Source organism: Spinacia oleracea, chromosome 2, assembly GCF_020520425.1.
Source record: "Spinacia oleracea cultivar Varoflay chromosome 2, BTI_SOV_V1, whole genome shotgun sequence".
Taxonomy (NCBI): domain Eukaryota; kingdom Viridiplantae; phylum Streptophyta; class Magnoliopsida; order Caryophyllales; family Amaranthaceae; genus Spinacia; species Spinacia oleracea.
Window position 1 is genome coordinate 107,140,569 of NC_079488.1, and position 27,781 is coordinate 107,168,349.

At 36.1% G+C, this 27,781-nt stretch overlaps 5 protein-coding genes and 1 non-coding gene across 7 annotated transcripts; 3 read left to right on the forward strand and 3 right to left on the reverse strand.

Moving 5' to 3' along the window:
• Window positions 1–40: 40 nt before the first annotated feature.
• On the reverse strand, window positions 41–113 carry TRNAA-CGC (transfer RNA alanine (anticodon CGC)). Its single transcript has one exon. It is a non-coding gene; the product is annotated as a tRNA-Ala (tRNA).
• Window positions 114–1,033: 920 nt separating this feature from the next.
• On the reverse strand, window positions 1,034–10,350 carry LOC110786307 (dynamin-related protein 5A). Its single transcript, XM_021990855.2, has 16 exons — window positions 9,958–10,350; window positions 8,974–9,037; window positions 8,755–8,859; window positions 8,521–8,625; window positions 6,876–6,926; window positions 6,708–6,769; window positions 5,426–5,516; window positions 4,899–4,963; window positions 4,461–4,655; window positions 4,240–4,359; window positions 3,589–3,659; window positions 3,243–3,468; window positions 2,416–2,466; window positions 1,892–2,120; window positions 1,549–1,688; window positions 1,034–1,442 (listed from the first exon to the last, which is right to left on the reverse strand). Exons 1-16 carry the CDS (start codon window positions 10,084–10,086, stop codon window positions 1,314–1,316), a joined length of 1,833 nt encoding a protein of 610 aa, XP_021846547.1. The 5' UTR covers window positions 10,087–10,350; the 3' UTR covers window positions 1,034–1,313.
• A 2,922-nt stretch (window positions 10,351–13,272) lies between these two features.
• LOC110784726 (RNA polymerase II C-terminal domain phosphatase-like 4) lies at window positions 13,273–14,542 on the reverse strand. The gene has a single exon (XM_021989179.2). The coding sequence runs from the start codon at window positions 14,279–14,281 to the stop codon at window positions 13,427–13,429; it is 855 nt and encodes a 284-aa protein (XP_021844871.1). The 5' UTR covers window positions 14,282–14,542; the 3' UTR covers window positions 13,273–13,426.
• Window positions 14,543–15,268: 726 nt separating this feature from the next.
• LOC110786321 (uncharacterized) lies at window positions 15,269–18,137 on the forward strand. Its single transcript, XM_021990869.2, has 2 exons — window positions 15,269–16,175; window positions 17,643–18,137. Exons 1-2 carry the CDS (start codon window positions 15,483–15,485, stop codon window positions 17,802–17,804), a joined length of 855 nt encoding a protein of 284 aa, XP_021846561.1. The 5' UTR covers window positions 15,269–15,482; the 3' UTR covers window positions 17,805–18,137.
• Window positions 18,138–18,354: 217 nt separating this feature from the next.
• LOC110786329 (calcineurin B-like protein 4) lies at window positions 18,355–22,975 on the forward strand. 2 transcript variants are annotated; one of them, XM_021990876.2, is made up of 8 exons: window positions 18,355–18,801; window positions 19,701–19,783; window positions 19,905–19,964; window positions 20,840–20,948; window positions 21,055–21,107; window positions 21,868–21,948; window positions 22,037–22,149; window positions 22,290–22,975. In XM_021990876.2, the coding sequence occupies exons 1-8, from the start codon at window positions 18,723–18,725 to the stop codon at window positions 22,363–22,365; spliced, it is 654 nt and encodes a 217-aa protein (XP_021846568.1). In that variant the 5' UTR covers window positions 18,355–18,722; the 3' UTR covers window positions 22,366–22,975. The 2 variants fall into 2 exon arrangements, with proteins under 2 accessions (XP_021846568.1, XP_021846572.1); XM_021990880.2 differs by having other exon boundaries at window positions 18,362–18,801; window positions 22,037–22,161.
• Window positions 22,976–24,373: 1,398 nt separating this feature from the next.
• Window positions 24,374–27,769, forward strand: LOC110786344 (phosphatidylinositol 4-kinase gamma 4). The gene is made up of 2 exons (XM_021990891.2): window positions 24,374–26,221; window positions 26,991–27,769. Exons 1-2 carry the CDS (start codon window positions 24,860–24,862, stop codon window positions 27,366–27,368), a joined length of 1,740 nt encoding a protein of 579 aa, XP_021846583.1. The 5' UTR covers window positions 24,374–24,859; the 3' UTR covers window positions 27,369–27,769.
• The last annotated feature ends 12 nt before the right edge of the window (window positions 27,770–27,781 follow it).

Consider the following 27,781-nt stretch of genomic DNA (forward strand, 5'->3'; position numbering starts at 1 on the left):
CATGGATAAACATAAAAATATAGGGGACAACACAAAAAGGTGGAGGTGCGGGGAATCGAACCCCGTGCCTCTCGCATGCGAAGCGAGCGCTCTACCATATGAGCTACACCCCCGTTGTTGTTATCAAACACTTAATAATTTAAATTATAACATTGTTGCGTACTCTATAGTCTATATTAGAAATTCGTTGTATCATCATTCATCATTCCCAAGTGCATTTACTCTTAATTGTCTCGGCTCTCTAATATTCCATTCTACACACACCTTATCTTAAAGGAAAATGACATAAAGTCCTAAATGCTACATTGCTACTCCGTACATACTTTCGTATAGGAAGCTAAAAATAAAAACAGAAATTTACACCAATTGACGTGTGATTTTGTAATGCATTCTTAAATTAATCCAATTTACAAAATGCATTAAATTCTTATTTATAGCCCTACTGGTTTATCTATAAAATCATGTCACGTTTTAAATAATGAGGTTATAAAATCATGTCACGTTTTAAAAGAGATCACATGCTTCCTCTTATATGGTGTTTCTAAATGAATATTAGTCCCAAAGGGGCAAACTCAATTTTGATAGACTAGCAAATTGGGTGGTCGAGCTTGTTCATATTTTGTGTATATTATTTTGTTTTTGTTTTTTGAGGAAATCCATATGAAGATAATAGGTCTATTTACATACTACATACTTATATCCTTTCTAACTGTTGCAATCAATCACTTAATACCAGCCCCAGTCTAGATTAATCGAATTTTAAAGTACATTAAATCGATTGCTTATATAGTAGATAGAGTAAGACATTTAGTGGTTTGTCATTGTTTAAATGGAATTATTAAGTTAAACATCACATCTCAACTTATATGCAAAACTATCCCCTCCCAACTTTGTCCCAACACTTCTTTATCATTTTTACAACACCCGTATTTTATCAATTTAAAAGCGCTAATGACGCATTTAATTTCAAAGTCTCGAAGATATATTTGCCACATAAAGAAAAGTTGTTGCGTAATTGCAAAGAGATTTCACATTGACAAAAAGAGGCACCTCACCGCATAGAATTTGGTAGAAGTTCAAGCATCAAGGATGAACAATCGATAAGACGTTACAACCACCAGAGCATATACACATGCTAGTACAAAATAAAATTGAGCCGTGATTTGTCCCCTACAAGGCTACAATGGCCTCAACCATGGATGAGAAAACCATGCCGTATATATTCTATATGAATCAAAGAATCACATTTTTGCTACAAACTAGCAATTCAGGATACACAAAGACAAAAGGCTTCTGCCCAGATTTCCGTCCCCTCACTTTGCCCAGGCAATTGAATCAATATCCGATTGTGCAGTCCTATACAACTCCAACCTCTTCGCTATGTTGGTACGCCTCTGCATAATTGCTGGATCTTCATCCAACATCCTACCCAATGCTTTTGCCTGCACAGAGAAAGCAAATATGAGGAACAATTGTGTTTTGAGATTTCTTTTTTTATGTGGGGGTTTTCCTTTTTCTTGTTTATTCGAAAATAGATTAATAAACAACCTCTTTCCCACCCAATTCCGTGAAGAAGACATCAAGCAAGCTGCGCTTTGCATCACGTACTTGACAATAAACAATAGATTTAGGAATGGAATTTCTCAATGTTGCACAAACCAAGTTGACATATGACAACACAGTCGTTCCTGCAGGGAAAGCAGCAATGAGAGACCAGTTTTCTACAGTGACCACAAATGAATAATCTCTAGCTAGCTGAGACGAGAATATATTTGTTGTAAGACTCGGAGAAAGCAATTTCGAGCATAAAAATCAAGTTTCTATAGCCATAAATGAAGATTTTAGGTTAGGAGCAAATGCAGAGAAAAAGGAAGTGTGTAATGTGGCTTACCAATTCGACGGAGATATGAATCGTTATAACGGTCAAATATTGAATGTGTTGGGTTGCCACCTTTCTCAACGTCTTGAGGCAGCTTTCGGAAAAAATCGACGGTGAGGTAACCACACTCCATATCAACAAGCTGTAAAGTCGCTCTCTTGCTTTCATCTCTCATCCTCTCCAATGAATCAGAAGCAGCATTTGATACTTCTACTCGGAGAGTGGGGTATTGTCGTAGTTCCTACATGGCAGAAAGAGCATTAGTAACATAATGCTAACATGCAAACACCAGAAAGGCAAAAACTACTGCCATTGTAAGACACTCAGTGGTGACAAGACAATGACTTCAGTTACAGTCCCTTTGTTAAATACGAAGTATATGAGTTGAGGATTATTTTGTACAGAGAAAACAGATGTTATAGGGACAGATGAGATCATAAGTTCCCAGTACAAATCGAACGTATCCTACATTATTTCAATCCCACACTAACACACATGGTAAAGATATTAACTGTAAATGTGAAATCATGACTTACCGAAGTTTCATTTATAGCCTTGTGAACAAGCTCCTTCAATATTGCATGAACCTGGAGAAACAAAGAAATTTCGTCATGAAAATAAACATGGAGTAAAAGATTACTTTGTTCCCCAAAGAGAAGCAGAAACAACTATCTCCCCTAAATAAAGAGTGATTGTTAAGATTGAGCAGAATTTATTGCTCTTGTTGTGATCATACATTTAAAACATAGAAATGAAAAACAAACAAACAGCCCACTAGAAGCCAGTGCATGAAAAACAGTTTATCCAAGTGACAGTTCTTAGCATAAAAGATAACATTTTAATAAGTAAATACTTCGTAAAAAAAACCTTGACGACTGCAACATATCAGAAAGTAAATCTTTTAAATACTGTTTCAATATTACAACTAGTGAGCAACAACTGATAATAGAAGTGGTTATAACTTATAAGAGATGCACTTTGACTTAGCAAATTTAAATGACACGCACCAAGTTCTATCCAATATTCATATATATTAAGCAAAAGGTCTTGCGCGCACAAGGTGTACAATAATTTTATTGTACACCAAGATAACTTTTACCCATTTTTTTGTAACTTTAACTTAGTTTTGATTAACTTTTATATTAGTAAAAAAAAGGTTGATAGAAGTGGTTAAATGATTAATCATTATTAGTGGTATTGAAGAAATATGTTTTACTGAAATGAAAAAGTTATCACTAAAAAATAGATAACTTTTACCTATATAAGCGTAACTTTAAAACGTTTTGAGTTAACTTTTACTCTGGTTTACACTATTTATTGTACACCCTTTGTAAATAAGAATTCGTGTATATTAAGAGCATACCGCATCAACTGCAGCCTCAGCAGGACCTCTAATTGAACCCAAACAAGACTCGATAAGTCGCCGATATCCTTGTTCTGGAGCAATAAGATGAGGTTGATACCCATCAGCTTCAGTAATTAATTTCCTCACATTCTCCATGGAAAGTTGCTTGTCAAATTGCAACCTTTTCAAAGCAGCGGGTAGCTGATTATCAAACACACTATAGATTTTGTCACCACCTGGGCGTCTGCAAAAGCACAACAATTGCAGCTCAATGAGATTGGCTGAGAAAAGAAGGGGGGACTGAATTAAACGACAAGCCAGTACTGAAATCTAAAGTTGAACAAATTTAAACTAAATTACATACACGCCATCAAGATGTTCTTTAAATATCTGGTCAAATCCCCGGCATATTTCCATGATCATGTATAGCTTGCCCTGCATCAACACAACATGACAGAAAAAATGACCATCCATAAAGAAGATTAACAAGAGCAAGAAACTTACAATACCCAATCCAGATAAGAGCATCTCAGGATTTAAAATACTCTAACCCAGTCAAAGAAACAGGCAACATGCTAACAAGTCTACTGCATATAATACAAGTTCGTTTCCAGCATTCGGAAAGTTAATTATCCAAATGAAGTCAACATGCTAACAAGTCTCATTCATCAGAAGAAAAGCCCCAAGCATGGATGCACAAATATAAGTTACGAGTGTTCCTACTAATACTCAATAGTAATCATAACATACATTCCAAGAGAAGCTATTGGAGCAAGCCAAGAGAATCCGAAGAACCATTTCCCTGTCACACTCCATGCTGAATTGGGAGGGGGAGGGGGGGGGGGGGGGACTAAATAAGATAATGTTCTTTCTGCCTCACAAAGTTTCACCTTAACTACTCAAATTAATATTATTTCTGCACATTACGGACCAACTCAGAACAGAAATGTTGATCAACTTCTTGGGATTGGAGTACATAAAACAAAGAGCTAAAGATTGGGATTTAAATACTTACTCCAGCATCAGTAGCAACAGGCTTCCCGAGACGACTCAACTCTGATTCTAGCTCAACAATAGTTTTGTTAATAAGGGACTGAAGGCCTGGAATCCGGGATTTGATGACGGTTTCTAAATGCTGGAAGATATGAGATTCATCAGATTATGTGTTGCAGTGGGTAATGCAAAATAAAAAGCTAACATATTTGGGGTGATATAATCCACATAAAATCAACATACCTTGGACATCATCTTGGCTAAGAACTCTGAACCCATTCTGTTAGCCATATGCTTATACTCTGGACTAGAGGACCAGAATTCTCGTTCTTTACGTCGAGCAATAATCATATCAACATTTTTATTGATATCAGCCTGTGAACGATTTACAACACCAACCCAAGGAAACTGCAACTTGTATGATTTGCCTTCCAAAATCTAGAAAATCAAGGTTATCGAGTAAGGAATAGGAATGCATGCTTCAAGACTTCTAGTCTCTATTTTCCTCCTTAAGGGGGATATTTATGGCTTAGTGCTTTTCTTGAATTTGTTTCAACATTTAATTTTCTTTAAACAGAAAAAACTTGTTTCCAAAAAGAATAACATTTAATTTCTTTAAACAGAAAGAACATGTTTCCAGAAAGAATAACATTTAGTTTTCTTTAAACAGAAAGTACTTACATCGACAGCATCAGTTCCTTTGTCCATAAGATCAACCTTCGTCAAAACTCCAAATGTCCTCTCCCCTAAATTCAAGAAGAACAAAATTTCAAGAAATAAATTAATCAAAAATTAACTACTATAGCATCAATATGGATCATGATATTCAGAACAGACAAATTACCCAAAATGCCATCACAAACCAACGACACAGTAAAAGGAAAGAAAATTAAGAACTTGAGCAAGACAGAGAATGAGATTTCACCGCACAGCATGACAAACTTGCAAACTTCTATTGTAAACCCCCCTCCCAACCAAGACCAAAATAACAAAAAAAAATCACCAAGGACCAAATCTAAATGCTATATGCCCCTCCACTAACCATAATTCCTCAGTAATAAAACACAAAAATTCCAAAAGTATGCCAAAAATGGGATGGCAGCGACTTAAAAAACCCCATAGGGAACTCATGCAAGATCTATAAACATGCTTCACACTTTGTTATGAAACCAAATTAGATGAATAAAAAGGAAAAAAGAATATCTCACCTTTAGGGTCCACTTCACGGGAAATTTTAATTGCATCAGATGTAGCAAGATCTTGATTAGCAGGAGAGATTGCCAAAATGATACAGTTGGGCTGCAACAAGACAATGTATCAGCTGTTGTGAATTTTTTATTACACCCATTGTAATGAAGAATTTAGATTTATACCAGTAAATAAAGACTCGAGGGAAGAGGAGCTAGTAAATAATAATTAAATTCAAAGGTTACACATGGTCTGAATACTCGAGAAGTATACAGGGCTGATATCCAGTTATCAGAATCAAGTAAATAATAATTATATATTGGACCACCCTCTCAGACAGAGCACAAATCAGCTCCATAGCTACCAAGATAAAATAACATTAACTTTTTTATCCAAGTTCAATTGCATGAAGAAATTTGTGTATATCATTAAGACCTCCTCAAGTCCTCGTCTCCTCGATTCCTGGCCCCCAAAGGAGGTGTAGCTTAGGTGGAATTTATGGTATGCTCATACAAGTGTATAAAAAGCGCAAAGCGCTCTAAAGCGATATGAATCCTAGAGCCTAGAAGCAAAGCGCAAACGGAGTGCGCTTCGTCGATGTGAAGCGCACTTTTTAAGAATTAAAGGTTCATATATGTACTGTATATCTTACTATAATAACCACAAAAATATATGAACATCAGATTTGCTTCCAAAAATATACTTCCTCCATTCTTTTTCAGATTACACAATTTGATTTTTGTCACTATTCATATAATCTACTCTGACTATTAATTGTGATTTATACTTAAGAAAAAAAATATAGTCATGTGAGATCTGGTTATAATCGTCTCATTGTATAGATGTATAATACTCCGTATCAACTTTTTATAATTTTTACACATAGCTAATTAAAGACATTACTGGTTGAAATATTGCATTGACAAACGCGACAAAAAAATTGAGTTATCTAAAAAAATCGAAGGAAGTATTACTCTTTGTCATAACAATAATTAGGCACATAACATAGTATTCATATAGTATGTTGCGATTGTTGTCTTCTTCTTTTTCCTTTTCTTTTGGACTCTTGGCCCACTTTCTATTGTTAAGGATTAATAGTGTGTGGTCAAAAACACAATAACACCATAAAAAAGAAGCTTCCAGGTAAAATAAAAACAAAAAAAGAAAAAGAATTTCATTGAAGCGCAAAAAAGCACGCTTTGTGCGCTTCGGTACCCTTCACCTAGGCCTAATTAAACACTTTTAATCATCTTTACTTGTAGCGTAAAGAAGTTCAATGCTCAAAGCATCTTTTCACATTACCTTCTCAATATAAGAGCGAACCATAGTTTCAATATCCATAACAATGCTCTCAGGTTGACCATCTGAATCAATGAAAATACAAAAAAAAAAAAAAACAATGCTCGTTAACATAGAATTAGCAGAACCACAATCTGAACAGATAGCAGCGTCTCAATAAGGATAACTCACCAATAGCCACTTTGGTAAGCCCAGGAAGATCAATAAGCGTAAGATTAACAACTGCCAAAGACCAAATGGTAATTAGTACACATTGCCTTAGATAGGGATAAGAACAGGTTCGAAAATGTTATTACTAGCAACCATATGCAACTAGACAAGAGAAAAGAAGCACTCAGAAATTATCTATGTCAGAATTACCTTTGTATGTTCATCTAAAATCATTAGAGAAAACCTTGCAGAGTTAAAAGTATGTTTAAATCATTTTGATTGTTATCATCAATTATGGTAATTTCTTTTGGTAAACTAACAGATTTATTTGACGAAGACTTTTAATGTTCATACAATAAAATTCTTCAAGAATCCGATAAACGTGGAAGAATAAGCAAGATACTAAAAATTATACTTCGTAGGAACTACAGCAGAAAAAGATACATTGGGATAAGGTGTGTTTGTGCATGCGCTGACAGCGTGGGTGCTAGTCTGCTAGATTTAGAAGTTTCAGAAACATGATGGCAATCCTATATAAATAAGAATGTCAATTTTCTTAACTTTTAATCACAAACCTCCAAAACTCCATCCTAACAATTATATACAATCTCTTTTTTTTAATAAAAAAAAACTAAGAAATCCTAAGAATAACTACATACCCTACCGTAGAGTAACTTCTCAAAATAACAAAAAAAAATCCTAAAGATAACTACCTAACCTACTAATTTCTCACGTAACCATCCAGTCATCACCCCAATAACAATCAATCCCGTGCATTAGCACGGGTACATTTGGTGTAAGAGAGGGGAACACCCCTAAAAAAAACCAAGCAAGTATCACGGATTTCACGGGTGCATAAAACTAACTATTACCTCGTAAACTTGAATCATGGTGAGAAACTTATTAATAGATAAATATTGTTAATTATTGTTTAGTTAGCTAATGAACAACTATAAATTTCAATTATTAAGTTTTTCACCTATAATATAAGCACTTGTCAAGAAATTTGAGAATAAAATCTTGATTATACTTGTTCGTAGAATCTTACGAATCTACAATTCAATTTTACGAATCGATTTCAAGAGTCCCTTCCGATTCAAAACTGAATCCCGATTTTGATAACCTTTGAGGTCTCATTTCATTTTTGCCTTGAGTGAAGAAAGGCAGTATACCATGGAAAAGTTAAAGTTCCATTATGCCATTAAAATATTGAGAAAGATATAAATAATGCAACACCCAAAGTCTTCACATAACAAAATTTATAACCATTGAAGCAAGCCAAAAATTGAATTGAATGCAACAAACTTAAACATACCATAAACAGAGAGAAAGAAGGATATTAAAATTAAATAGTCATTGAAGATTATAATAAGAATGTCATTTTTGGTGTGAGGCCTCTAAAACTCCAATCAAGCACTCTCATGCAATCCCGCCAATTCTACTCAAAACAGCCCAAATCTCCAAAATTCTTCATAAAACAATAAAAAAATGAAAATGAAAACCCACGTACAATGTAGCCTACCCAGTAAAAGAAACTACCCATAAACTACTACTCCGACTTTCAGCAGAACTTTTGAAAACAAAGCAACATAACAGAATAGAGGCAAAGGCCAAGGGATGTTCAAGACTTCAAGCCACATAAAAAACAAAGAAAATTGTGTCTTACCGTTGGGGGAGTATATACTTAGATGAATAGGAACAGTAGATATTGATTTACTACTACGTCCGGTCTCTCTATCAGTCTCATCTGCTATCTCCTTCCGCACAGCAGCTGAAGAAGCAAGACCAAGGTTTTCATTATAACTTGAGCAGGGAAGAATATCAACAGGAACTTCCAAAATGTACACATGAAAACATGCTAGATCAGTAACCATCTACGAAGAATGAAAAACTAACATACCAAAATCTGTGAACTTTTTCCTAGGAAGGTGCATAAATTCTCCCCATTCTCTATTTTCTTCAACCCTGTGTAACTGTAGAACAAGAGGACGCCTAGTCACAATACCTGCATAAAATAGTAGCATTAATTAAATTAAAACCACATATAATGAAGTTAGACAATGGACGTAAGCCCTAAACAGAACTCGAGAACCAAAAGTATCAAGAAAAATGTTTTTACCAGATCCACGAGGCAGAAAGTCCTTGCCGACAATGCTCTCCAAAACGGACGACTTCCCAGAACTCTATAAAATCATCAAAATATCCCATGTATAAGAACATATTGTTTGGTAAGAAAAAATAAACAAGTATTCTAATTGCTAACGGTTGACCTATGTGCATCACTCTCCGACCATCACACTAAATGCAGCTAGTGATCAACAACACTTCATCATCACACTCATAGAGGACTACCGACTACCTACACTTGGAATTTACAACAAAACACCCACTGAAATTACACAGTCAAGCATTCCTGTAATTCAAGCCCTTTATCAAACATCACCTCCAACCAGAGTGAGAGTGGACGTACAAAGGATAACAAAAGAGAGCATCAGTGATGATCAGGGAGTATTCAGCTCCTACAATTCAACTTCACCAACAACCTAAACTTTCAGTGAATGCAAAGAAAAGTACTCCGAGCTTTCCAACCTAACATGCTCACCCTTCTCTAACATATTAGCATGTCCATATTTGTATTACTCTGATCTACGCACTTAAATGCAACCCAAAACTCAGCTTCAACGGGAAATGATACTCTAATCTAATAAAGTTGTGTATACAAGAACATTCCTTGCTACTTAGGAAATTTCAATATCAGGAAAACGGAGCATATTGCTTATGAGTCCCAAAGTGTCGGCATTCAGCAATACAATGTGAATGATGTATAATATAATTCTACAGCTTAATATACTGAATCTATAATAATGGCATCAAACCAAATCATAAATCCAGCTATTTTTGCCACTAATTCAAGCTAGCATAATTCGAACATCACGAATTACTTCAAACTGCGATCAAATACACTTCAACTCAATATCAAGCAAGTTCCAATTCCAAGAACCAAAGATTCAAAGAACGAGAACCCTAATTACCGAAAATAAAACAATCATGAAAGCGCGTAAAAAGTAGGATCTGAGAAGAACCGGAGATCTGAGCAATTTACCTGACCACCGACGACGGCGATGGCGGGGAGAGAATCCCATAGAGTGGGGAGAGCGCTTTCATCACCGTGATCGCCAAGAGCAGTACAAGCTCTCTGAATCTTGTTCACAAGAGATATCAAGTTCTCCATTGCTGTAAAACCACCGACTTAGATCGGTGTGATTTAGAAATTTAGGGTTAGGGTTTTTCGAAAAAAAATGGGGAGATCTGGGGATTTTGAATTTGAATGGATGAACGGAGAGAAGAAAGAAAGGAAGACGCGGAGAAGGAATTTGAAGAGACAAATGGGACGATAAGTCGAATTGTTGAAATGGGGAAAAAGTAAAAGGAAAAAAAAATGAAATGAAATTTGGTGTAAAAAAAAATCTGAAGGAAGAAAGATAACGGAAGTTGGTGGTTAATTTTCATTTTTCAGTACTGGTTGTTCTTATAAATTCAGTCATGCTGAGGTGGACCCACTTTTTGTAAATCCAGACCGATATGAAACGGCTATATTTTGTGTGTTAGGGAACGTTTTTAAAAAGGTTGGATCATACAAATTGGTCATGTCCCCAAATTTGAATCTTTAAACCGTCTCTCTAACAAAAGGGTTCCTTTGATTCAAATTGGTTTGTACAGTTAGCGGATTATATACTGTATACTTCGTTTATTTTTAAAGTGCATTAAATATTATTCATTATTTCAGATTTGGTTACTACGATAATGTAATGTATCAATTAAATTTATGCCAAGTCCACTCATCTCATTGCCATATCAAATTGACTTCGTGGTTTCATTAATGTGTTGTTCATTAGTCTATTTCTTCTGTCCTCAATCCTCATTCATGGCTCTCCTCTACTGCCTCCATATATGGGATCTTCACTCTTTATCACCATTGAAGTACTCCTGAAGGAGGGACAAGGGTTATATAATAATGGGGTAAAGACTCCACTTTTCTTGGAGGAGAGGGGTCGCTGCCTTGTTTTAGCGTTGTTATCGATTTTCTTATTAGAGAAAGGAAAGAATGTCTCATGTGAAAGCACTGAAATTAAAGGGCTTGTGAAGATTTTGAAGATGTAAATGATAATTCTAATGAGTGAAGCAGATATGTCCTCTAAACTATGCCTTAACAAAAAAAAAGTTATCTCAGCATCTTCAATGGTTGTAGCTAGGGAGTTGCTTACAATTTGCAAAAGTCTCAGGATACTATCGTAACCATTGGAGTGATTTTGATAAATTAGCTTGGCCAATCAAATTAACTTGGACAAGCTAATTTGCTTGGGGAAAATCTGCCCTATTGGAATGCAAGTTTTAATTACAATAAATTTTAAATTAAATGATTAATTGAAAAGTGAACCTAATTTAATAGCAAGCTAGTTTGGTAAATTAGCTTGCCATTGAGACATAAACTAGCTAGAAAATGAATTAGCTTAAGATCTTAGTTGGCATGACAAGCTAATTTAATAATTAGAGCATCTACAATGGTAAACTAATTTGACAATTAGCTTGTTATGCCACATAAGATTTTAAGATATTTTATTGTTTAGCTAATTTGTGCTCCAATGGCTAGCAACTAGCTTGTTATTTAAATTTGTCTCACTTGTCCACTTGTCAATTAATTATTTGGCAATTTTGAGAGCTAGTTGTCAAGCAAATTAGCCTATTTAAGCCAATTTGTTTGGCCAAGCTAATTTGGTATTTTCAATCCAATGGTCTAGCTAGCTATTAGCTTGAAACTTTTATAAATTTCAAGCTAGTTCTATAGCTACAACCATTGGAGATACTCTTAGCTTACCATTGAGGATGCTCTTATAAGCTTATCCAGGTATAGAGTCATAGATAGAAGTTGCGGAACATGCAGAGTAATCAATTTATGTTGCACTCTTCTTAGTTCCAACTAAATGAGTTGGGAAGGCATGGTATTGAATATTGATGTGAATTAGGAACAAGGTTGGGTACATCTAGATCACCCTGGACCACTGCTTGGGTTATTCTTCTTGTTCTTTGCGTGGTATGGTTGATCTGAAGTTGGTTGATCAAAACATATAGGTACATTGCTTAGACTTGTTCCACATATGTGTTCTTTCTCGATGATGCAATGAACGTTCAATCTAACAGTTCCGGTGTGGATTAAGAACTATTGGAGAGGCCTTGCTGGTTGTGTGATCATGTTCTCCTGATATCGTCCTGCACAAATGATATTGGTAAACTAGCCTCGGAGGTGATTCGAGGAGATCCCCCTCCGATGCCTAAGTCAGAGATTACAGAGAGTATGTGTTTATGGTTGGGTGAAATGATTGGGATTACGTACTTTTTACAATAAATGAGGCCCATATATATAGGCGTGGGTCGGGTGTACAGATCATATGGGTTCTGCCCACGAGATAACGACCTGTTGACTTCTTGGTGGGCAACATCACACGAGTGCTGATAAGGATCAAAGATGCTGGTAAGACTTTTATGCACATAAGCTTTACGCGGGTAGGTCCCGTACACTAACTAAAACTTCTAAAATCTGTTGGCAGCTACCAGCCTACCAGGAAGTTCCTACTTCTGGTTTGACTGCTAACGCAGACACACACTTAACACTTTTCTAGAAGTTTTCTCAAGACCAACGTAGTCATGTAGGGACTAGAGACTTCTCTGACCTCGAATAAGTATCTAAATTGAAGGCCAAATATAAACACAATTTGGAGGCAACTGCTGAACTGCTTATGTAAACATTACTAAACATTCAACTGACGAACGATCTGAGAATATTCTCCAAAAAAATATTTTATGTATAATTTCATTCATGATTCTTTCCATATGTCTAGAACAGTTGGTAGCTAACTCACAATGCAATGATGGGAACTACTTATGTATGATAAGAACCGTCTTTACGCATTCATTTGTTTGTGAGATCAATTCTATTTTGCTGTTGCAGTTCATATTATTTCTGACAAAAAGTCCATAATTTTATAGGAAGACAGAATAAAAGTCTGTTTGATATTTCAATTTGTGCAGTGCAAGGGAGAAAACTGTTGCCATTCTTGAAAGGCATTTTCTTTAACAGAGGAATTAACTGAGAATTCGAATTGTATTTTGACTGTTAATTGTTAAAATCATGTAAGATGACATTAATTTGTTTGGAGTTTGTGTTATGTGGCCACATCTATACTAATATATTAAAAGGCGTTTGTGAAAACGTATATGTGGCACGTAGACTCCCTCCATATTACGCCATGTCACCACTAATAAGCGACAACCCAAAAAGCATGTAACAAGGATCGAACATCAAACCTCATGGCATTAGGCATAATTGGTCGATTCTTGTTGCTACACATGCATATTTTTCATGTTTGTGTGTACATTCATGTTGCAATTTGCAATTATCAATTTCTTAATCAGATCAAAGAGAACATTATAATCATTGATGAATTAAACGAAACAAAAAAAACAATGAAAGAAGCTTAGACTCCTACTAAACCACCATATTATTGCTCAACTAATTAAGCTTGCCTGACATTCTGAAGCACTTGCCTTACATCCTTAGAAGCATAATTCTCTTCATTGTCATCATAAAAGACAGAATGGACTGTCTTTAGAACATCCAAAACTCTAGCAAGTTCTTGATCTTGATCCTGATCCTGATCATTATTATTATCCGACTTTTGATTGAAAGAAACATAAGGTTTAATTTTGATTAAATTAGCCTTATTTTCATCCACCCAAACCTCTTCACAATCATCCACAATCAAAACCACCCGTTCATGAGACAACTCAATATCAAGCCCCTTTCGATTCGAATTCGTGTAATGCTCATGACATATCACCCTCGAAAACCTAAGGTTTTCGCTCACCTTGTTCGATTTAAGCAATTTAGCCACCGCCTCCGCGTAGACTTCATCAGCCATGGTGCAAATCGATATCTCAAACATGGTGCTCGCTTTTTCCAGAAAATCACGAACTCCAGGCCTTAACTTGATCAAATACATACCGTACAAAATCTCGTATATATCATCATCTTCCTTAAGCTTTTGTCCGAGGTCTGACGCGTGTATTAACGTGTTATCCAGGTCGAGAACTAGGTGGAGCTTCTTGTGTTTGATCAGGTCGTTGAAATTCCGGTTCCGAAGGCGGGTCATCGTTTCGCCTGTGACGGAGAATTCGGGTTGAAGGTAGTGGAGTGGTATGGTGGTGGGATTGTCGCACTCGTTTATGGTTTTTTTGCAAGATGTGCAAGTGTTGTTCACGAATGCAGAATGTTCGCATTGCTTGATTTCCGAGTTCAATCCTTCAATCATGTTTCCTATCAATTCCTCCATTTCTGTTCTCTCTGCCAAATTCAGAATTTGTGACAACATATTTAACTAGCTAAATCTTTTATATAACGGCCACAAAACTAGGGTGTTCAGTAAAAGAATAAACCCTTGACTGCTTCACCTTTATATCATCGGAACTAGGTTTTTTTTGCTAAAAGTGTTGGAGGCAATTCACAAACTTTTATGTATTAAATGCAGTACAAAAAAAACCCTAAATGCAAAATTGTTTAATGACTTTAAAAAAAAAAAAGACAAAAAAAAAAAACACCCTTTTAAATTTTAATAAACTCCAAAAAAAAAAAAGAAAAAAAAAGAAAATCCCTTGCTTCAATTTATACGCAGTAACGCACATACTCCGTACGCTTCTTGTCGCTATTACTTCTCATTCATCTTTTTACTTGGGTTTTTAGGTCAATCTTAGATTCAATTTGAACTGGTTCGGGTATAAAACGGTTTTGTACCAGTTTGACATGGTTCTATTCAAATTTGATTTGGGTGTATGTTGGATTCGAGTACAATTTTGGTCGATTTACTGGCGTTGTGTGTCATGTTCAAATCGGATAAGATTGGTTTTCGGATTTTACCCAATCGGATGCGGGTTCAGTCCGGTTAAAAGTTACTGGATGCAAATCGGGATGGGGTCTCCTCGGGTTGCTAGCGTTTCGGGTTTGAATCTTGGATTAACGGATTAAATCGAATTTTGGGTTAACATTGATTTGGGTTAGGTCCGTTTTGAGATTCCTATATAGCGATTAGCGAATATATTCGGTTCGGATGTTGGTTGATTTCGGTCGGTTTCTCGGCTCATGTCACTTTTGACCGCTCTATTACGTATCAAAGTATCATACAACTAGAACTTGAGTGGGAGAGGTGAAGCCCATAGCAAAAGCCCCTACATACTTGGACATACTACCAATATCTAGAACTTGAACTTGGACTTAGACTTAGACGTAGGCCTTTTCAATTCTTTTACTCTAAACAGGCCATATGGCATATTCCTAAACTCACATGGTGCAAAAACTGATTCCATGTTTCACAAAACATATATTCATGGTTCAAAACTCCTCAAATTCTAAGCAATTCGGGAGTAGTACAAATTTGCTCAATTCTGATCCTCACACTTGTTCTGTTTGTTCTCCCACTCACAACCTCTCGTTTTCACTTCTTGTCGATCAACTCTCAAACTTGGTAAAAACCCAGGAAATTTTTGTATAAAATACTGAAGATTTTGCAGTTTTCACTCATGAAATCTGCAGCAATTAAACCCTTTTCATCCCCATCTTTTAATCAAAAGATTTTTAATCCCAAAAACAACCCATATCAAAGAGCAATTTCCTTATTTTCCTCATCATTTTTCAGGGCAAAACCAAAACCCCCTAAAAGAGCAATTTGTGTATCATGTAAACTTCCAATCAATGAACCTTTAAATCCCTTTTCATTATTGGTTCCAGTTTTGCAAAGTGTAAAGAATTTCACCGCGAAAACAGCAAAATTTAATTGGGGTTCTTTCTTAAAAGACCCAGTAGTAATTGATGAAATTACCGGTGGAGCTAACACAAAGTCACAATTTTTGCACAATGGGGGTGTTGGAATGGCTCTATTAACCGTGCAATCGACGGCTAGGGACCGATTTAGCCCCATCGTCGCGACATTGGCGGCGAACCCGACGTTTATGAGTGGATTATTGGCATGTTTTTTGGCTCAATCGATCAAGGTATTGTTGGATTTCTGTGTAGAAAGGAGATGGAATTTGAGGATGTTCTGTTCTTCGGGTGGAATGCCATCTTCTCACTCGGCTTTGTGCACTGCTATAACTACTTCAGTGGCACTTTGTCATGGTGTTGCTGATGCATTGTTCCCAATTTGTTTGGGTTTTAGCCTTATTGTTATGTATGATGCTACTGGTGTCAGGAGACATGCTGGCATGCAAGCTGAGGTATTCACAATTCTCAATTGCCTTATCCATAAATAAATATTGACCTTTTTGCAACTTTGATTCAAAATTACTCATGTCTCTGCTAGTTTAGGACCTTTCATTGTTGATTGGTGGGATCCATATTGGGTTTATTGGAGCAATAATAGTAGACCAGGAATAGGAAAAAGTATGTATCAATGATTTATGAAAAGTGCAAACATTTTTGAAATTAAATTGGTAGGAAAGTGTCTTTAAATCCAGTTCCTTAACATCATATTGGGTGTGGATGTATGAGTTAGTTGTGAAATTGACTTAGCCTCTCATAATTAAGATTCGATTAGTTCCTGTCAACAGGGATGTGACATATATCATTAAGCTGAATATCAATGAAATTCCATAATGAAAAACATGACATTCCTCTACCAAACTTGCATTTAATTCCCATCTTTCTCATTGTTGTTGGATTTTATTTGTTCAAAGCTGTATTGGTGAGCGGATTTTGTACTCCCTTTGCTGTGATTTGTCTTAACATTTTAATGGTGCTGCCTCTAATCCTCAATGTTTTAATGTTGTTGTCTTGTTGATCTGTACCATTGACATGCCCCAAGACCTCATTATACTTATATGATTGCATTATTTACATCACATTTGTAGTTGTGGAGTGCATTTTACCTTCATTTCTTTGGAAAAGTGAGGCTAGCTCACAGGTTAAGAAAGTTCAGTTGCCTCATTAGCCTCTTTTACCTCAGTTGATCCATATCCATATGGTATCGAATTTGACCCGGGCTAGTACTACTATATGCTCTGACCTACTGACCCCAAAGGTCACGAAACCAAGAGTGTGTTGACAATTGCATCACGAATGCTACTTGGTGGCAAGATTTTTGAATTTGATGATTATGCTAAGTGTTCGTTTAGGAGATAGGAACATAGGAACATAGGCTACATAGCCCATGTCCCACAATTTGTCCCGTATGAGCTCTTTTTTGTTTAGAAAGTGGTGTGAAGATTTCAAAGGGTTGATTAATGTGAGGCTGACCACTTTAATTTTCATCTATGAGGTGGGGGTTCGTGGTTATCACCCATTACCCTACAGTCCTACATATGTTCTATACTTCCATTAGTTAAGACTTGTACAGAATGTATTACGACGTATATGTTAGGCACATTGAATGGAGATCTTGAAATCATCTGTGATTTACAGAGTACCTAGTTGACCTTTATGGTGTACGGAGTATGTAACTATGTATGGCAAACCCAAATGAAATTGTTAAACTAGCTTATAGTGAAATGGTAATGGTTTGTAAAACCCCTTCTCCCTTCTAGATTTGCAGCAAGCAAGTCCTGTTAAAACATGTTCTGTCTTGTTGGTTCGTAAAACCCCTTCTCCCTTACAGATTTGCAGCAAGCAAGTCCTGTATTTTGTTACCTCAGTTAAATTATGTAAAATAACCATCATTTTTGTTCTGTGCGGGATTATTTGTCTAGGTTCTGAATAAGATCATCGAGGACTTATTTCAAGGGCATCCAATCAGCGAAAGGAAGCTTAAAGAACTTCTTGGGCACACTCCATCACAGGTCTTTGCAGGAGCTCTGCTCGGGATTGCAGTGGCTTGTTTTTGCTGTCAAGGTTGTATGATTGCAATATAATTTGCTGCCGTTGCTTCTGATCAAAATCCACGTCCTTGGTTTGCTGTTTTCTGGTTGTTAGACGAGTCTGGATGTAACATTATTCATTACAAATCGATCAACTTCCCAAGTACTCGTGCAAGTACCATTGGAGATATGAGGAAGCTGTGGTTACATTTGACGCTTCCTGAACATTTGTAATACTCAGTAGTTTACGTTTTTTTTGAAAGCAGGTCGTCTCAATTAAACCGTTGAGATGCTGCTGCTTTTGTAATTTGAATACTAATTGATCTAGTCAATGAGCTCAAGTGTTTGTTATCAAAATCATATATTCCAGTTCCGTTGATTTATTTACCTAACAAAAACTTGTTTTACTTATCAAAACTTGCACGGACAGGCCACGTGATTAAGATAATACTCGGAGTATCCAAAGATTTAGTTACAATTAGTCTTGTATCAGAACGTGTCATGTCATGTTTACTTAACTGTTAGACCATGCTTGATGAGTAAATAATACGGATTTTTATAATAAGACATGAGATGAGATGACAAGTGATTTCGTGTTTAGAACGCTCTGTACTTCTCCAAGTTTCCTTCTTCAACCTCGAGATTTTCATGCGAGACAACTAAAAAGTAAAAAAGTCAACTTTTTTAGCTACCAACAGTTTTAGCTGTCTGTCTGTTTATATCGCTATCAATTTAACAAATTTGGTTTGATTAATCATAAGTGGGCACACTTTGAGGCGCTTTTCAATCTCTCTCCACTTCATCTGCTGAACCCCTTTTTCTTTTTTTCTCGACCTTTATAAGTTTGAAATATAAATTGGGTAGCTGTAACTTTGCTTCACATTTTTCTTCTGAGGGTTGTGTGCCAGAAAGCTGAAAGAATTAGCTTTAATTTGAAGGGTTTTAAGGAATTGGGATCGTTGTTGTTTTGAAATGGGGTGTGAGAATTCCAAAGATGCTGTGAAATTGCCTGCTTCTGATAATTTCTCTCGCCTTGCTGCTGATACTGTCTGTGAGTTTTTCCAATCTCTCTCCCTTTTATTTATTTATTTCGTAATTATTACTCCCTCCGTTTCTTTAAATTGTCGCAATAATATTGAATTGACAAATTTCCCTGAAACATGCTGATGTTGTGGTTTTAAATGTCTGTTTTTAAAATTAAGAGATCCCAAATGACCTTATGAGATTTATGTTACTTTGAAAGCTTCATTACTGAATCTGAGAATGAATGAATGAATGAATCACAGCAAAATTTTGTTATTATGTGCTTGTTGGCTGACATAAAAAGGCATGGGAAGGGAAGTTCTATTTCCCGCGAATGGAGGAAGTTGCTTACCCAGCCGGCCCTTTCTTGAGTTCTAGGCAAGTGAAACTTCTTGTACTTAGTTATCACGCATGATCAACCAAACAACCATTTTTTCTTTCAATCTCTTCTTATGTTCAACCAAACAACCACAAAGATTGTCACTGTGTGAGTGTGTGACAGACAAAAAGATGGTCTTATTAAGGGTGTTATCAATTTAATTCAAACAAAATAAGTTATGACAAGATAAGTTTAGACAAAATATTAAAATAGGATCATATAATATAGTTAAGACAAAATATTAAAGTAGGATCATATAATATAGTTCAGACAAAATAACAAGCTTAACAATTTTCAAACAAAATAAGCTCCGATAAATTCAGATAGGTATACTGTATACGGAGTACAACAAGTGGAGATAAGTTAACACAAGTTCAGCTAAGACAAAATAAATTGAATAGAAGAGTTTAGTATTTTGATATTGGTTTATGAAGTGATATGTGACAAAAGTTCCTAATATAATTGTGATAGGGAAAATGTGATTTTGATTTTTTAATATGGTAGTTGATGGAATGGTTGGTGGGTTATCCCTTTTATTTGTGTTGCAGTTACTGAAGATGAAGTGGAGATTTTATTTGATTTATTCAACAGAGTTAGCAATTCTGTTATAAAAGATGGTTTTATTCAGAAGGTACATAATCTTCTTTAATTAATACTTAAATCTCTTTTATCTGGTACCAAATGTAGGATGATTATACCTCTTGAATATCTGTATTTATGTTTTTCTTTTTTGATACGATTATGATGATCAGGAGGAACTTCAACTTGCATTATTCAAGAATAGTAAGAAGAAAAGCCTTTTCCTGGACAGAGTATGTATTTCTTTTAGTTGTTACTTGTTAAATGCTCATGTTCCATTTTTCGTGTAAGAAGTTGATATTTCATTACTGCAATTAATCTCGACACATAAAAGAGAAGTTAATACCTATTACATGATCACATTATGATAGGTGATCAATTGACCTCATTGATCGAAAAATTGTATTGTATTCAAATCTTAAGCAGCTGTTCTTTTTACTTCGTTTTATTCATAAAAAAGCTTTTTGCCTTTCATGCTAATTCGAGCAGCATTTAAGTAAAACAAAATACCTTAGGGCTCAGAAAACTGGACAACTGTATTTTTATTAATTTGGATAATGGGACTATCCCATGGAGATTACAGACTTTACAGTGTATGTTTTTATTGTTGGGTGTCGCGGTTAGACTTTGGCAAGTTGAAATGATACGATAGATTTTAACACTAGGGCCTTGTATATGCTAAATGATTGCGGATTCACCAGTGTTATTTTTTGTTATATGCTGACTGGTTACTGATTCACTAGTGTTTTTGCTATATGCACTTCCTAATCTTATGATTTATCTGTACTCTTCACCTCTGGTCTGATCTTTCTAGTTACTGGTCTAGTCTGATTACCTAGTCTGATATGGTTTGGTTTGAATGTTTTCTGTGAGTGTTTTTTGCTTTTTCTGGTCTGGTCTGAATTTTACATGTTCAAGTCTGATTTTTCTGGTTCGATCTGATAAGCAATAAGAATAAGTTGAAGAGATTAGAGTCAAAAATGATTTTTGTAGAATATGGAATGCGTTTGGAGATGAAGTCCACCCCAGAAATCATGCTTGTTTCTTTTTTGGTTCATTTTATTTCTTCTTTTCTGGACTTCCTACTAACTTAGCTGCATACTTGCAGATGTTTGATCTCTTTGACGTCAACAACAATGGCCTCATTGAATTTGGAGAGTTCGTTCGATCATTGAGTGTCTTTCACCCTAGAACTCCTGAAACAGATAAATTGGAGTGTAAGTAATAAAGCAATACCTAATCTACATTGAAGCCTGCAGCTCCTAGATAGCTCAATAACTTGTTTTGCCAATTGTTTCCTGCTAATGTAGATTTTTCTGACAGATGCATTTCGGTTGTATGACCTGAGGGGAACTGGCTATATTGAGCGTGAAGAGGTAAGCATAAAAGGCATTTTTATATATTTCCTAAACACCATAACATTCATGCATCAAATGTATGTCGCCTTACCCTTGTGCTAGTGGTATCTGAGCCGTGGTTTTGTTTTCTTTTTGCACAAAGAACAAAAGCTGTAACACCTTTAGTCTAACATCACGTATAAAAACACTTTCATGCTCCCCTTTCATAAAGAAAGAAGGGATCAATGAGGTCTTGGATTAGTGGTTATGACTTATGGTATGTGTACAATAGGTCTCAGGTTCGAACCCCTCCGCTCCCATTTATAATATATTGCTCTTATGGCTTATTTGCACCCAAAAAAAAAGGGAAAAAGTCCGCCCTAATCCGTGGTGACTGGTGAAAGGTTGAAAACCCATGCCCCATACACCAGATGACTCAAAGCTGCAGTATGAGCACATGAACACTTATTAGCTGCAGAAAACCCAGCAAAATCTTCAGATATTATTAGGCTGTATTAACTTTTCTAAACCGAACATAAAAGGTTCGGAGATAGGGCGTGTGAGCTGAGTCACAGTTGCTCATTCGTGAATAGCAGCAGTCTAATGTTTTGGTTAAGAGTAGCAGTTTAGGTGGGACTGTGTGAGTGAAACTAATATTGTTCAATCTAATGTCTTTAAGGTTTGTCCTGAGTTTTTTGTTGTTGACTGTGAGTGAAACTAATATTGTTAAGAGGCTTTGTTTTGTCTTTAAGAAAAATTTCAGTGAAGTTATAGTAATTCTAGACTTTCATTTGTATAGTTGAAGGAAATGGTGGTGGCGCTTCTGAATGAATCAGACTTACATCTCTCAAATGATAACATAGAAGCCATTGTGGATAAGGTATGAAATTATAAATTCTTCTTTCTGCTTGTTTACGTTTCTGTGGATGCATATTGGTCGAGTTTGGTAAACATGTTTCTATGTGCAGACATTCACGGAAACAGATTTGAAAGGTGACGGTAAAATCGACATGGAAGAGTGGGAAGAATATGTAGCCAAAAATCCCAAACTGCTAACAAACATGACTCTTCCTTACCTAATGTGAGTTACTAGGTACTTCGTATTACTTTAGAATTTGGGTTGATATGTTCTTTCGAAATCTCTTTAGCAACTGTAACTTATCAGGATTTCAACCCATATATTGCACACTCACACTTCAACGCTACCATACTTGTTTTTAGGGACATTAACCTTGCTTTTCCGAGCTTTGTGGTGAACAAAGAAGCCGAATGCTTACAAAGACAAGAAACTGCATGAGGAGAGAAGTGGACACGAGGTCTTTCTTTTGACAAGAACCTTGATCCCAAAGGTGCAAGAAGCTGCGTTTACGTTTAGTACTTTAGTGGATGATAGTTCAAGAAAATGCAGCAATGAGCCATGCAGGGGTAAGGTTGTAATTCTAACCAGACTCACTCCTTAGGGGAAAGCTTTTGTGATTGCAGATGATTTGCGCGCTGCACTGATGCATTATATTATGAGGAGTATGATTTAACACTGTGAAAAGCATTCTCCAGATCATGAACATAACGCTTCCATTGTACACGGAACTAGTATATCATTAGAGAGTAGCATAATGAGTAATTTTATCCGAGTATTTTCAGATCCTGATTGCAGAAATGATCACATAATCAGCCATCTTTTTGTCCTAGATAAAATTAAGATATACTCTGCACGTAGTGTTATCTTCCAGTCCTTCAGATAGGCTTCAGCCGCGTGCGCGTTCATGCACGTGCACGTTCGTCTTTTGTGCGGCAGAGGCGTTACGATAGGACTCACCGTTTATGTGGTGGTGGAAAATTTGAGTTGTGCAACTTCTTGGAAGGGATTATTTAAAGTTTTGGGAGTACCTAAAATTGACGTTGAAACATCGAAATGTTGACTTACTTGGTCAAATGTGGTGAAGTTGGACATAATACCGGCCTGCTGTAGCAAGTGTCCAAGTTGGCCTCTAGTCTTGAAATTGAATGTGACTCGGATATTTTTGTCCATTTCTTTGGAAGTAACAAACTACACAACGTGCCACAAATTCCGGTGGAGAACATTTCTTACCGTTCTTTTTAAGTTACAAAATTGATATTTTTTTAAAATAAAATGGGTCTACCGTCCTTTTTATTATTGTTCTTCAACATTAGATTGTTTTTTTAAAAAAATTGTTGAAGATCCACACTAGATTGTATAATTGTACATTTGTACGGCTGTTCATGGACTACTCAGTGTAAAATAATATATTGGCCGATAAAAGAGAGAATTATGTACGTTAGATAATAGCCTTGGATTATTTTGCCTCGAGTTGAGTCGAATTTGGGTAAATTTAGCACTTAAGATCACAAAATAAGAATTTTAGAAAGATATTATGCTGAATTTTGAGGTCAGTTTTTTCGTCGGGTTGGGTAATTGACATTTACCCCTACCCAAGTTAGCTAGTACTCCCTCTGCCCCTTTTAATTTTTACGCTTTATGTTTCTAGTGTCCCATTTTAATATTTACATTTAGAATCTTTCATTTTATATTGTATCATAAATATCCTTAATATTCTTCAAAAATCGTGCAAGTGGTTATTTTGATTAATTAAAATCATTAGAACACTACACCTTTCACACTTTCTCGTTGAATTAAATCTTTCACGCATTCCCAAGTCATATTTTGGATAAAACCGAAAACATTATCCATAAACGTAATTTGCATTGTTTAAATAAAATAAAAATTTATATCAACATTAATTAGTTGCAAATCACGTGCATGAAAACAAACGTAAAGAATAAAAAGAGACAGATCACAGATGAAGTATAACGGTATAATCATTTTAAAACCAACCATCAACGGACAATTATCAAACAAAAACCAAACTAACATACGTGCCCATGCATTGAACCAGATCAAAACTAGTTTACTTATTTGTACAAAAGTAAACTTGTATCTTAAAAAGACCAAGTTGATTTCCCTACAAAGACGGTTAAATTAATTAAAGATTATAGTACAATTACATAATAATATCTCAATCAATAATGATTTCTTACCTTTCCAGCTTTTCTTATGGCCCAAGACAAAATAATGCAATATCACCCCCCTTTATTTTCTTTTGTATTAAAAAAAAAACAAAGAAAACCTCATTTTCCCCAAAAATGCCGTGGCTCCTCCAGCTTGAACCAATCAGAGCTCCCCATTAACGTGTCCTCCCCACAGTATTCCTAAAACAGCCACTAATTATTCAAATTAATAATTTCAATTTATAAAAAGTGTCAACGTTACGATTTTAATTTATGTACGCGTATATATCATCCTTCTCAGCACTGACGTATCCTTCTCAACCCACCCACCCCAAATTTCTGTATTTCATTTTTCTCCTCTACCTTCGTCTTCTTCCTCGCACTTTCTCAAACTAATCGCTGCTTTTTATTGAGAATTCTTCGATTTATTGCACTTTCTTCATCTTTGATTCCTCTTACTTTGAATCATTTCTCTGATTTCTGTCTTTTTTTAATTCCAAGTTTGGGTTTTCCCCCCAAAAAAAAGAAAAAAAAACCCTAATTGGAATCAATTTCGTGCTTACAGATGCTGTGACGTTGATTCTGTAAGTGTGTTTCTCTCCGTTGTTTGTATCTCTGTTCATATAATCTGTAGATACAGAAGGTTGTGAGGGTTATGATACTGTAGTCTAATTTATTTTCGTTTAGGTTAATTTTTTTAGTTTTTGTAAATATAGTTTAGATTCTTGGAATTCAATTGAATTTCATAACTAGGAAGAAGAAAAATGTCGTCGGCTGGACTTGCGGTTAGTAGAATTAGGGCGGAAGAGCCTTTGATTTCCCCACGATTTTTCCACAATGCGCTAGATTTGAACTTGGATGAATCTATAATGGTTTTCTTGAGTGTTTCTGGGAATATGATACCATTACGAGTTTTCGAATCGGACTCAATTGAGTCTGTGAAATTGAGGATTCAAAGCTTCAAAGGCTTTGTTGTGAAAACTCAGAAATTAGTTTGTGGAGGGAGGGAATTATCTCGGAGTGATTCATTGGTTCGCGATTATGGAGTTGCTAATGGCAATGTCCTTCACTTAGTGCTTAGGGTTTCAGACCTCCAAACTGTTAATGTTAAGACATCGTGTGGGAAGGAGTGGACTTTTGATGTTGGGCGACACAGGGATTTTGAGTATGTTAAGAGGCAGATAGCTAAGAGGGCGAAATGGTTAGTTGAAGAGGAGGATCAAGAGCTTGTTTATGAAGGTGAGCTACTCAAAGATCAGCAGTTAGTTGATGACATTTGCAAGCAGAATGATGCTGTGATTCATTTGTTTGTGAGGAAATCTGCTAAGATTAGGACAAAGCGTGTTGCGAAGAACCTTGATGAGTTATCTGTGGAAGCACCAGAGTTGGGTAGTAGTAAGCGAGATTACAATGTCAAATCTGTGGAATCAGTATTAGTGTCAACTCTGCCGAGTAACCTGTGTGAAAAAGACTTCCTCTTGGAGCCTGTGTTTGTCAATCCAGAAGCTGAAATACCATCAGAAATACTGGATGTGATGGAGATGACTTATGAAGGGTTAGATAATGGGAGTACTCCAATTAGGTCATCTGAAGGCTCTGGTGGGGCTTACCTTATGCAAGATTCAACTGGGTTAGAGTATGTATCTGTGTTTAAGCCTATGGATGAGGAGCCAAAGGCGAAGAACAACCCCCATGGATTACCTTTGACCCTTGATGGTGAAGGGTTGAAAAGGGGTACCAAAGTTGGGCAAGGAGCGTTTAGGGAAGTAGCGGCTTACCTCTTGGATCATCCGTTGAATGGGAGACGTGAAACCACAGGAGAGGTTTCGGGGTTTGCTGGGGTTCCTCCTACAGGTTTGGTGAAATGCTTGCATAGGGGATTCAATCATCCTGGTGGCATAACCCCTAAGATAGGATCCTTGCAGAAATTCGTGAAAAACGATGGAAGCTGTGAGGATATCGGCCCTGGTTCTTTTCCTGTGGGGGAGGTGCACAAAATTTCTGTGCTTGACATAAGATTGGCTAATGCAGATAGACATGCTGGGAATATATTGTTTAGAAAGAACAATGAGACGGGTCAAACTGTCTTGATTCCTATCGATCATGGATACTGCTTGCCAGATTATGTAAGTGGTGTTTCCTCCTTATGGTTAAAGCTTGATCAGTTCGTATGTGCTATAATGTGTGTTAGCTTCTATGCTTACTGTCATGAATACTGCTTGGAAGTGAATGCAATTTTTTTTAACTTGTTGGGAATCTGGGTTATATTTTATTCATCAAGTTGTCTGCAATTTCTTTGTGATCTTAAGCTTTAAGCAATACTGGCATCAATTGAAGTATCTTCTAGGCATACTTTTTGTTTGAAGTGAACATCTTTGATTTACAGAAAGCAAACTGATTCACTATGAGTTCTAGCTGTGTGTTTTTTACTCTTGGATACTTGTTGATCCAACAAGGACAGCTTTAAGAGTTTCTTGATTTGGAAGCTGATTATCATGTTTAGTTACGGATATTGGTGCCTCGGTTTATTGCAACATAGCTACAATTTGATACACTTCAAAGATGCATGAAAGCTCTGAAATTGGTCTTAGTTGCTTGAGTTTAGTAATAGGAATTAGCATATCATCAACTTTTGTCCAGAGGTTTAGAATTGAAATTGGTTGGTCACCTCATATATCATTGTTTGGGATTAGTTCAGATCATTTCTTCCTTTAATAAGATCCAGCTTGTTAAAATGGTAATCTATTTGGTTACTTGTTATCTGAACATTATTTGTGTAATTAGGACCGTATAGTTCCAATTTCCAGACATCTCTGTTTTAGAGTTTCTTGTTGAGACAATTTTTGTATTACATATGTCATATGTCTTATGCCATGCTTTCTGGGATTAATGCAGTTTGAAGACTGCACTTTTGAATGGCTCTACTGGCCTCAAGCTAAGCAACCATACTCCGCCGAAACTGTGGAGTACATTAGGTCTTTGGATGCTGAGGAAGACATCGCTCTCCTGAAATTTTACGGATGGGACCTACCTATCGAAAGTGCTCGCACTCTTCGCATCTCCACCATGCTGTTGAAGAAAGGGGTTGAGCTAGGGTTAACTCCTTATCAAATTGGAAGCATCATGTGCAGGGTGAACATTAACAGGGAGTCCGCAATTGAGGAGATTATCCAAGAAGCTCTGGATTCCGTGATCCCAGGCACAAGTGAAGAGTGTTTCATTGAAACCGTGTCTGAAATCATGGATCGTCGCCTTGACGAGATATCTGGGTAACTGTTGAGGTGGGTTGATGATAATGGTACATACATGTGCATATGTTAGGTACATAAAATATGCACAAACTTTAATTAATAAATAGGAGTTGATAGATAGTTTTCTTTTCTTAGGTTTTCATCAGTTGAAGTACATTCTTTCTTTAATTCCTCATCGAGTCAGTTCTGATTTCGCCGAAGCCTCTCAAAGGTTTTCATGCTAAATCTTTATCCCAGTATCTACCATTTCTCTCAAATTGTATTTCAATCTTACATTGTTAGTTTTATGTAGATGAATCTAACAAGACTTGTTGTGGATGAGCTTGTATGTTGTATTATCTGTTGGTTTTGTGTGGATGTGTACACTCTCAGGTGGGAGAAATGCATAATTGTCGGCAAAAATATTGTCGCGATTTTCGATAATGAATAGTTCGT

Excerpts from the sequence above, each read along its gene's own strand:
- LOC110786307 (XM_021990855.2), bottom strand. The coding sequence starts at position 10,086 with ATGGAGAACTTGATATCTCTTGTGAACAAGATTCAGAGAGCTTGTACT. Across the intron at positions 8,626-8,754 it reads GAAAAAGTTCACAGATTTTG|CTGCTGTGCGGAAGGAGATA; the intron begins GTATGTTAGTTT and ends TTGCTTCTTCAG. Across the intron at positions 5,517-6,707 it reads TTCGCTCTTATATTGAGAAG|CCCAACTGTATCATTTTGGC; the intron begins GTAATGTGAAAA and ends GTCTTGTTGCAG.
- LOC110784726 (XM_021989179.2), bottom strand. The coding sequence starts at position 14,281 with ATGTTGTCACAAATTCTGAATTTGGCAGAGAGAACAGAAATGGAGGAA.
- LOC110786321 (XM_021990869.2), top strand. The coding sequence starts at position 15,483 with ATGAAATCTGCAGCAATTAAACCCTTTTCATCCCCATCTTTTAATCAA. Across the intron at positions 16,176-17,642 it reads ATGCTGGCATGCAAGCTGAG|GTTCTGAATAAGATCATCGA; the intron begins GTATTCACAATT and ends TTATTTGTCTAG.
- LOC110786329 (XM_021990876.2), top strand. The coding sequence starts at position 18,723 with ATGGGGTGTGAGAATTCCAAAGATGCTGTGAAATTGCCTGCTTCTGAT. Across the intron at positions 19,965-20,839 it reads AAAGCCTTTTCCTGGACAGA|ATGTTTGATCTCTTTGACGT; the intron begins GTATGTATTTCT and ends GCATACTTGCAG. Across the intron at positions 21,108-21,867 it reads GCTATATTGAGCGTGAAGAG|TTGAAGGAAATGGTGGTGGC; the intron begins GTAAGCATAAAA and ends TCATTTGTATAG.
- LOC110786344 (XM_021990891.2), top strand. The coding sequence starts at position 24,860 with ATGTCGTCGGCTGGACTTGCGGTTAGTAGAATTAGGGCGGAAGAGCCT. Across the intron at positions 26,222-26,990 it reads GATACTGCTTGCCAGATTAT|TTTGAAGACTGCACTTTTGA; the intron begins GTAAGTGGTGTT and ends GGATTAATGCAG.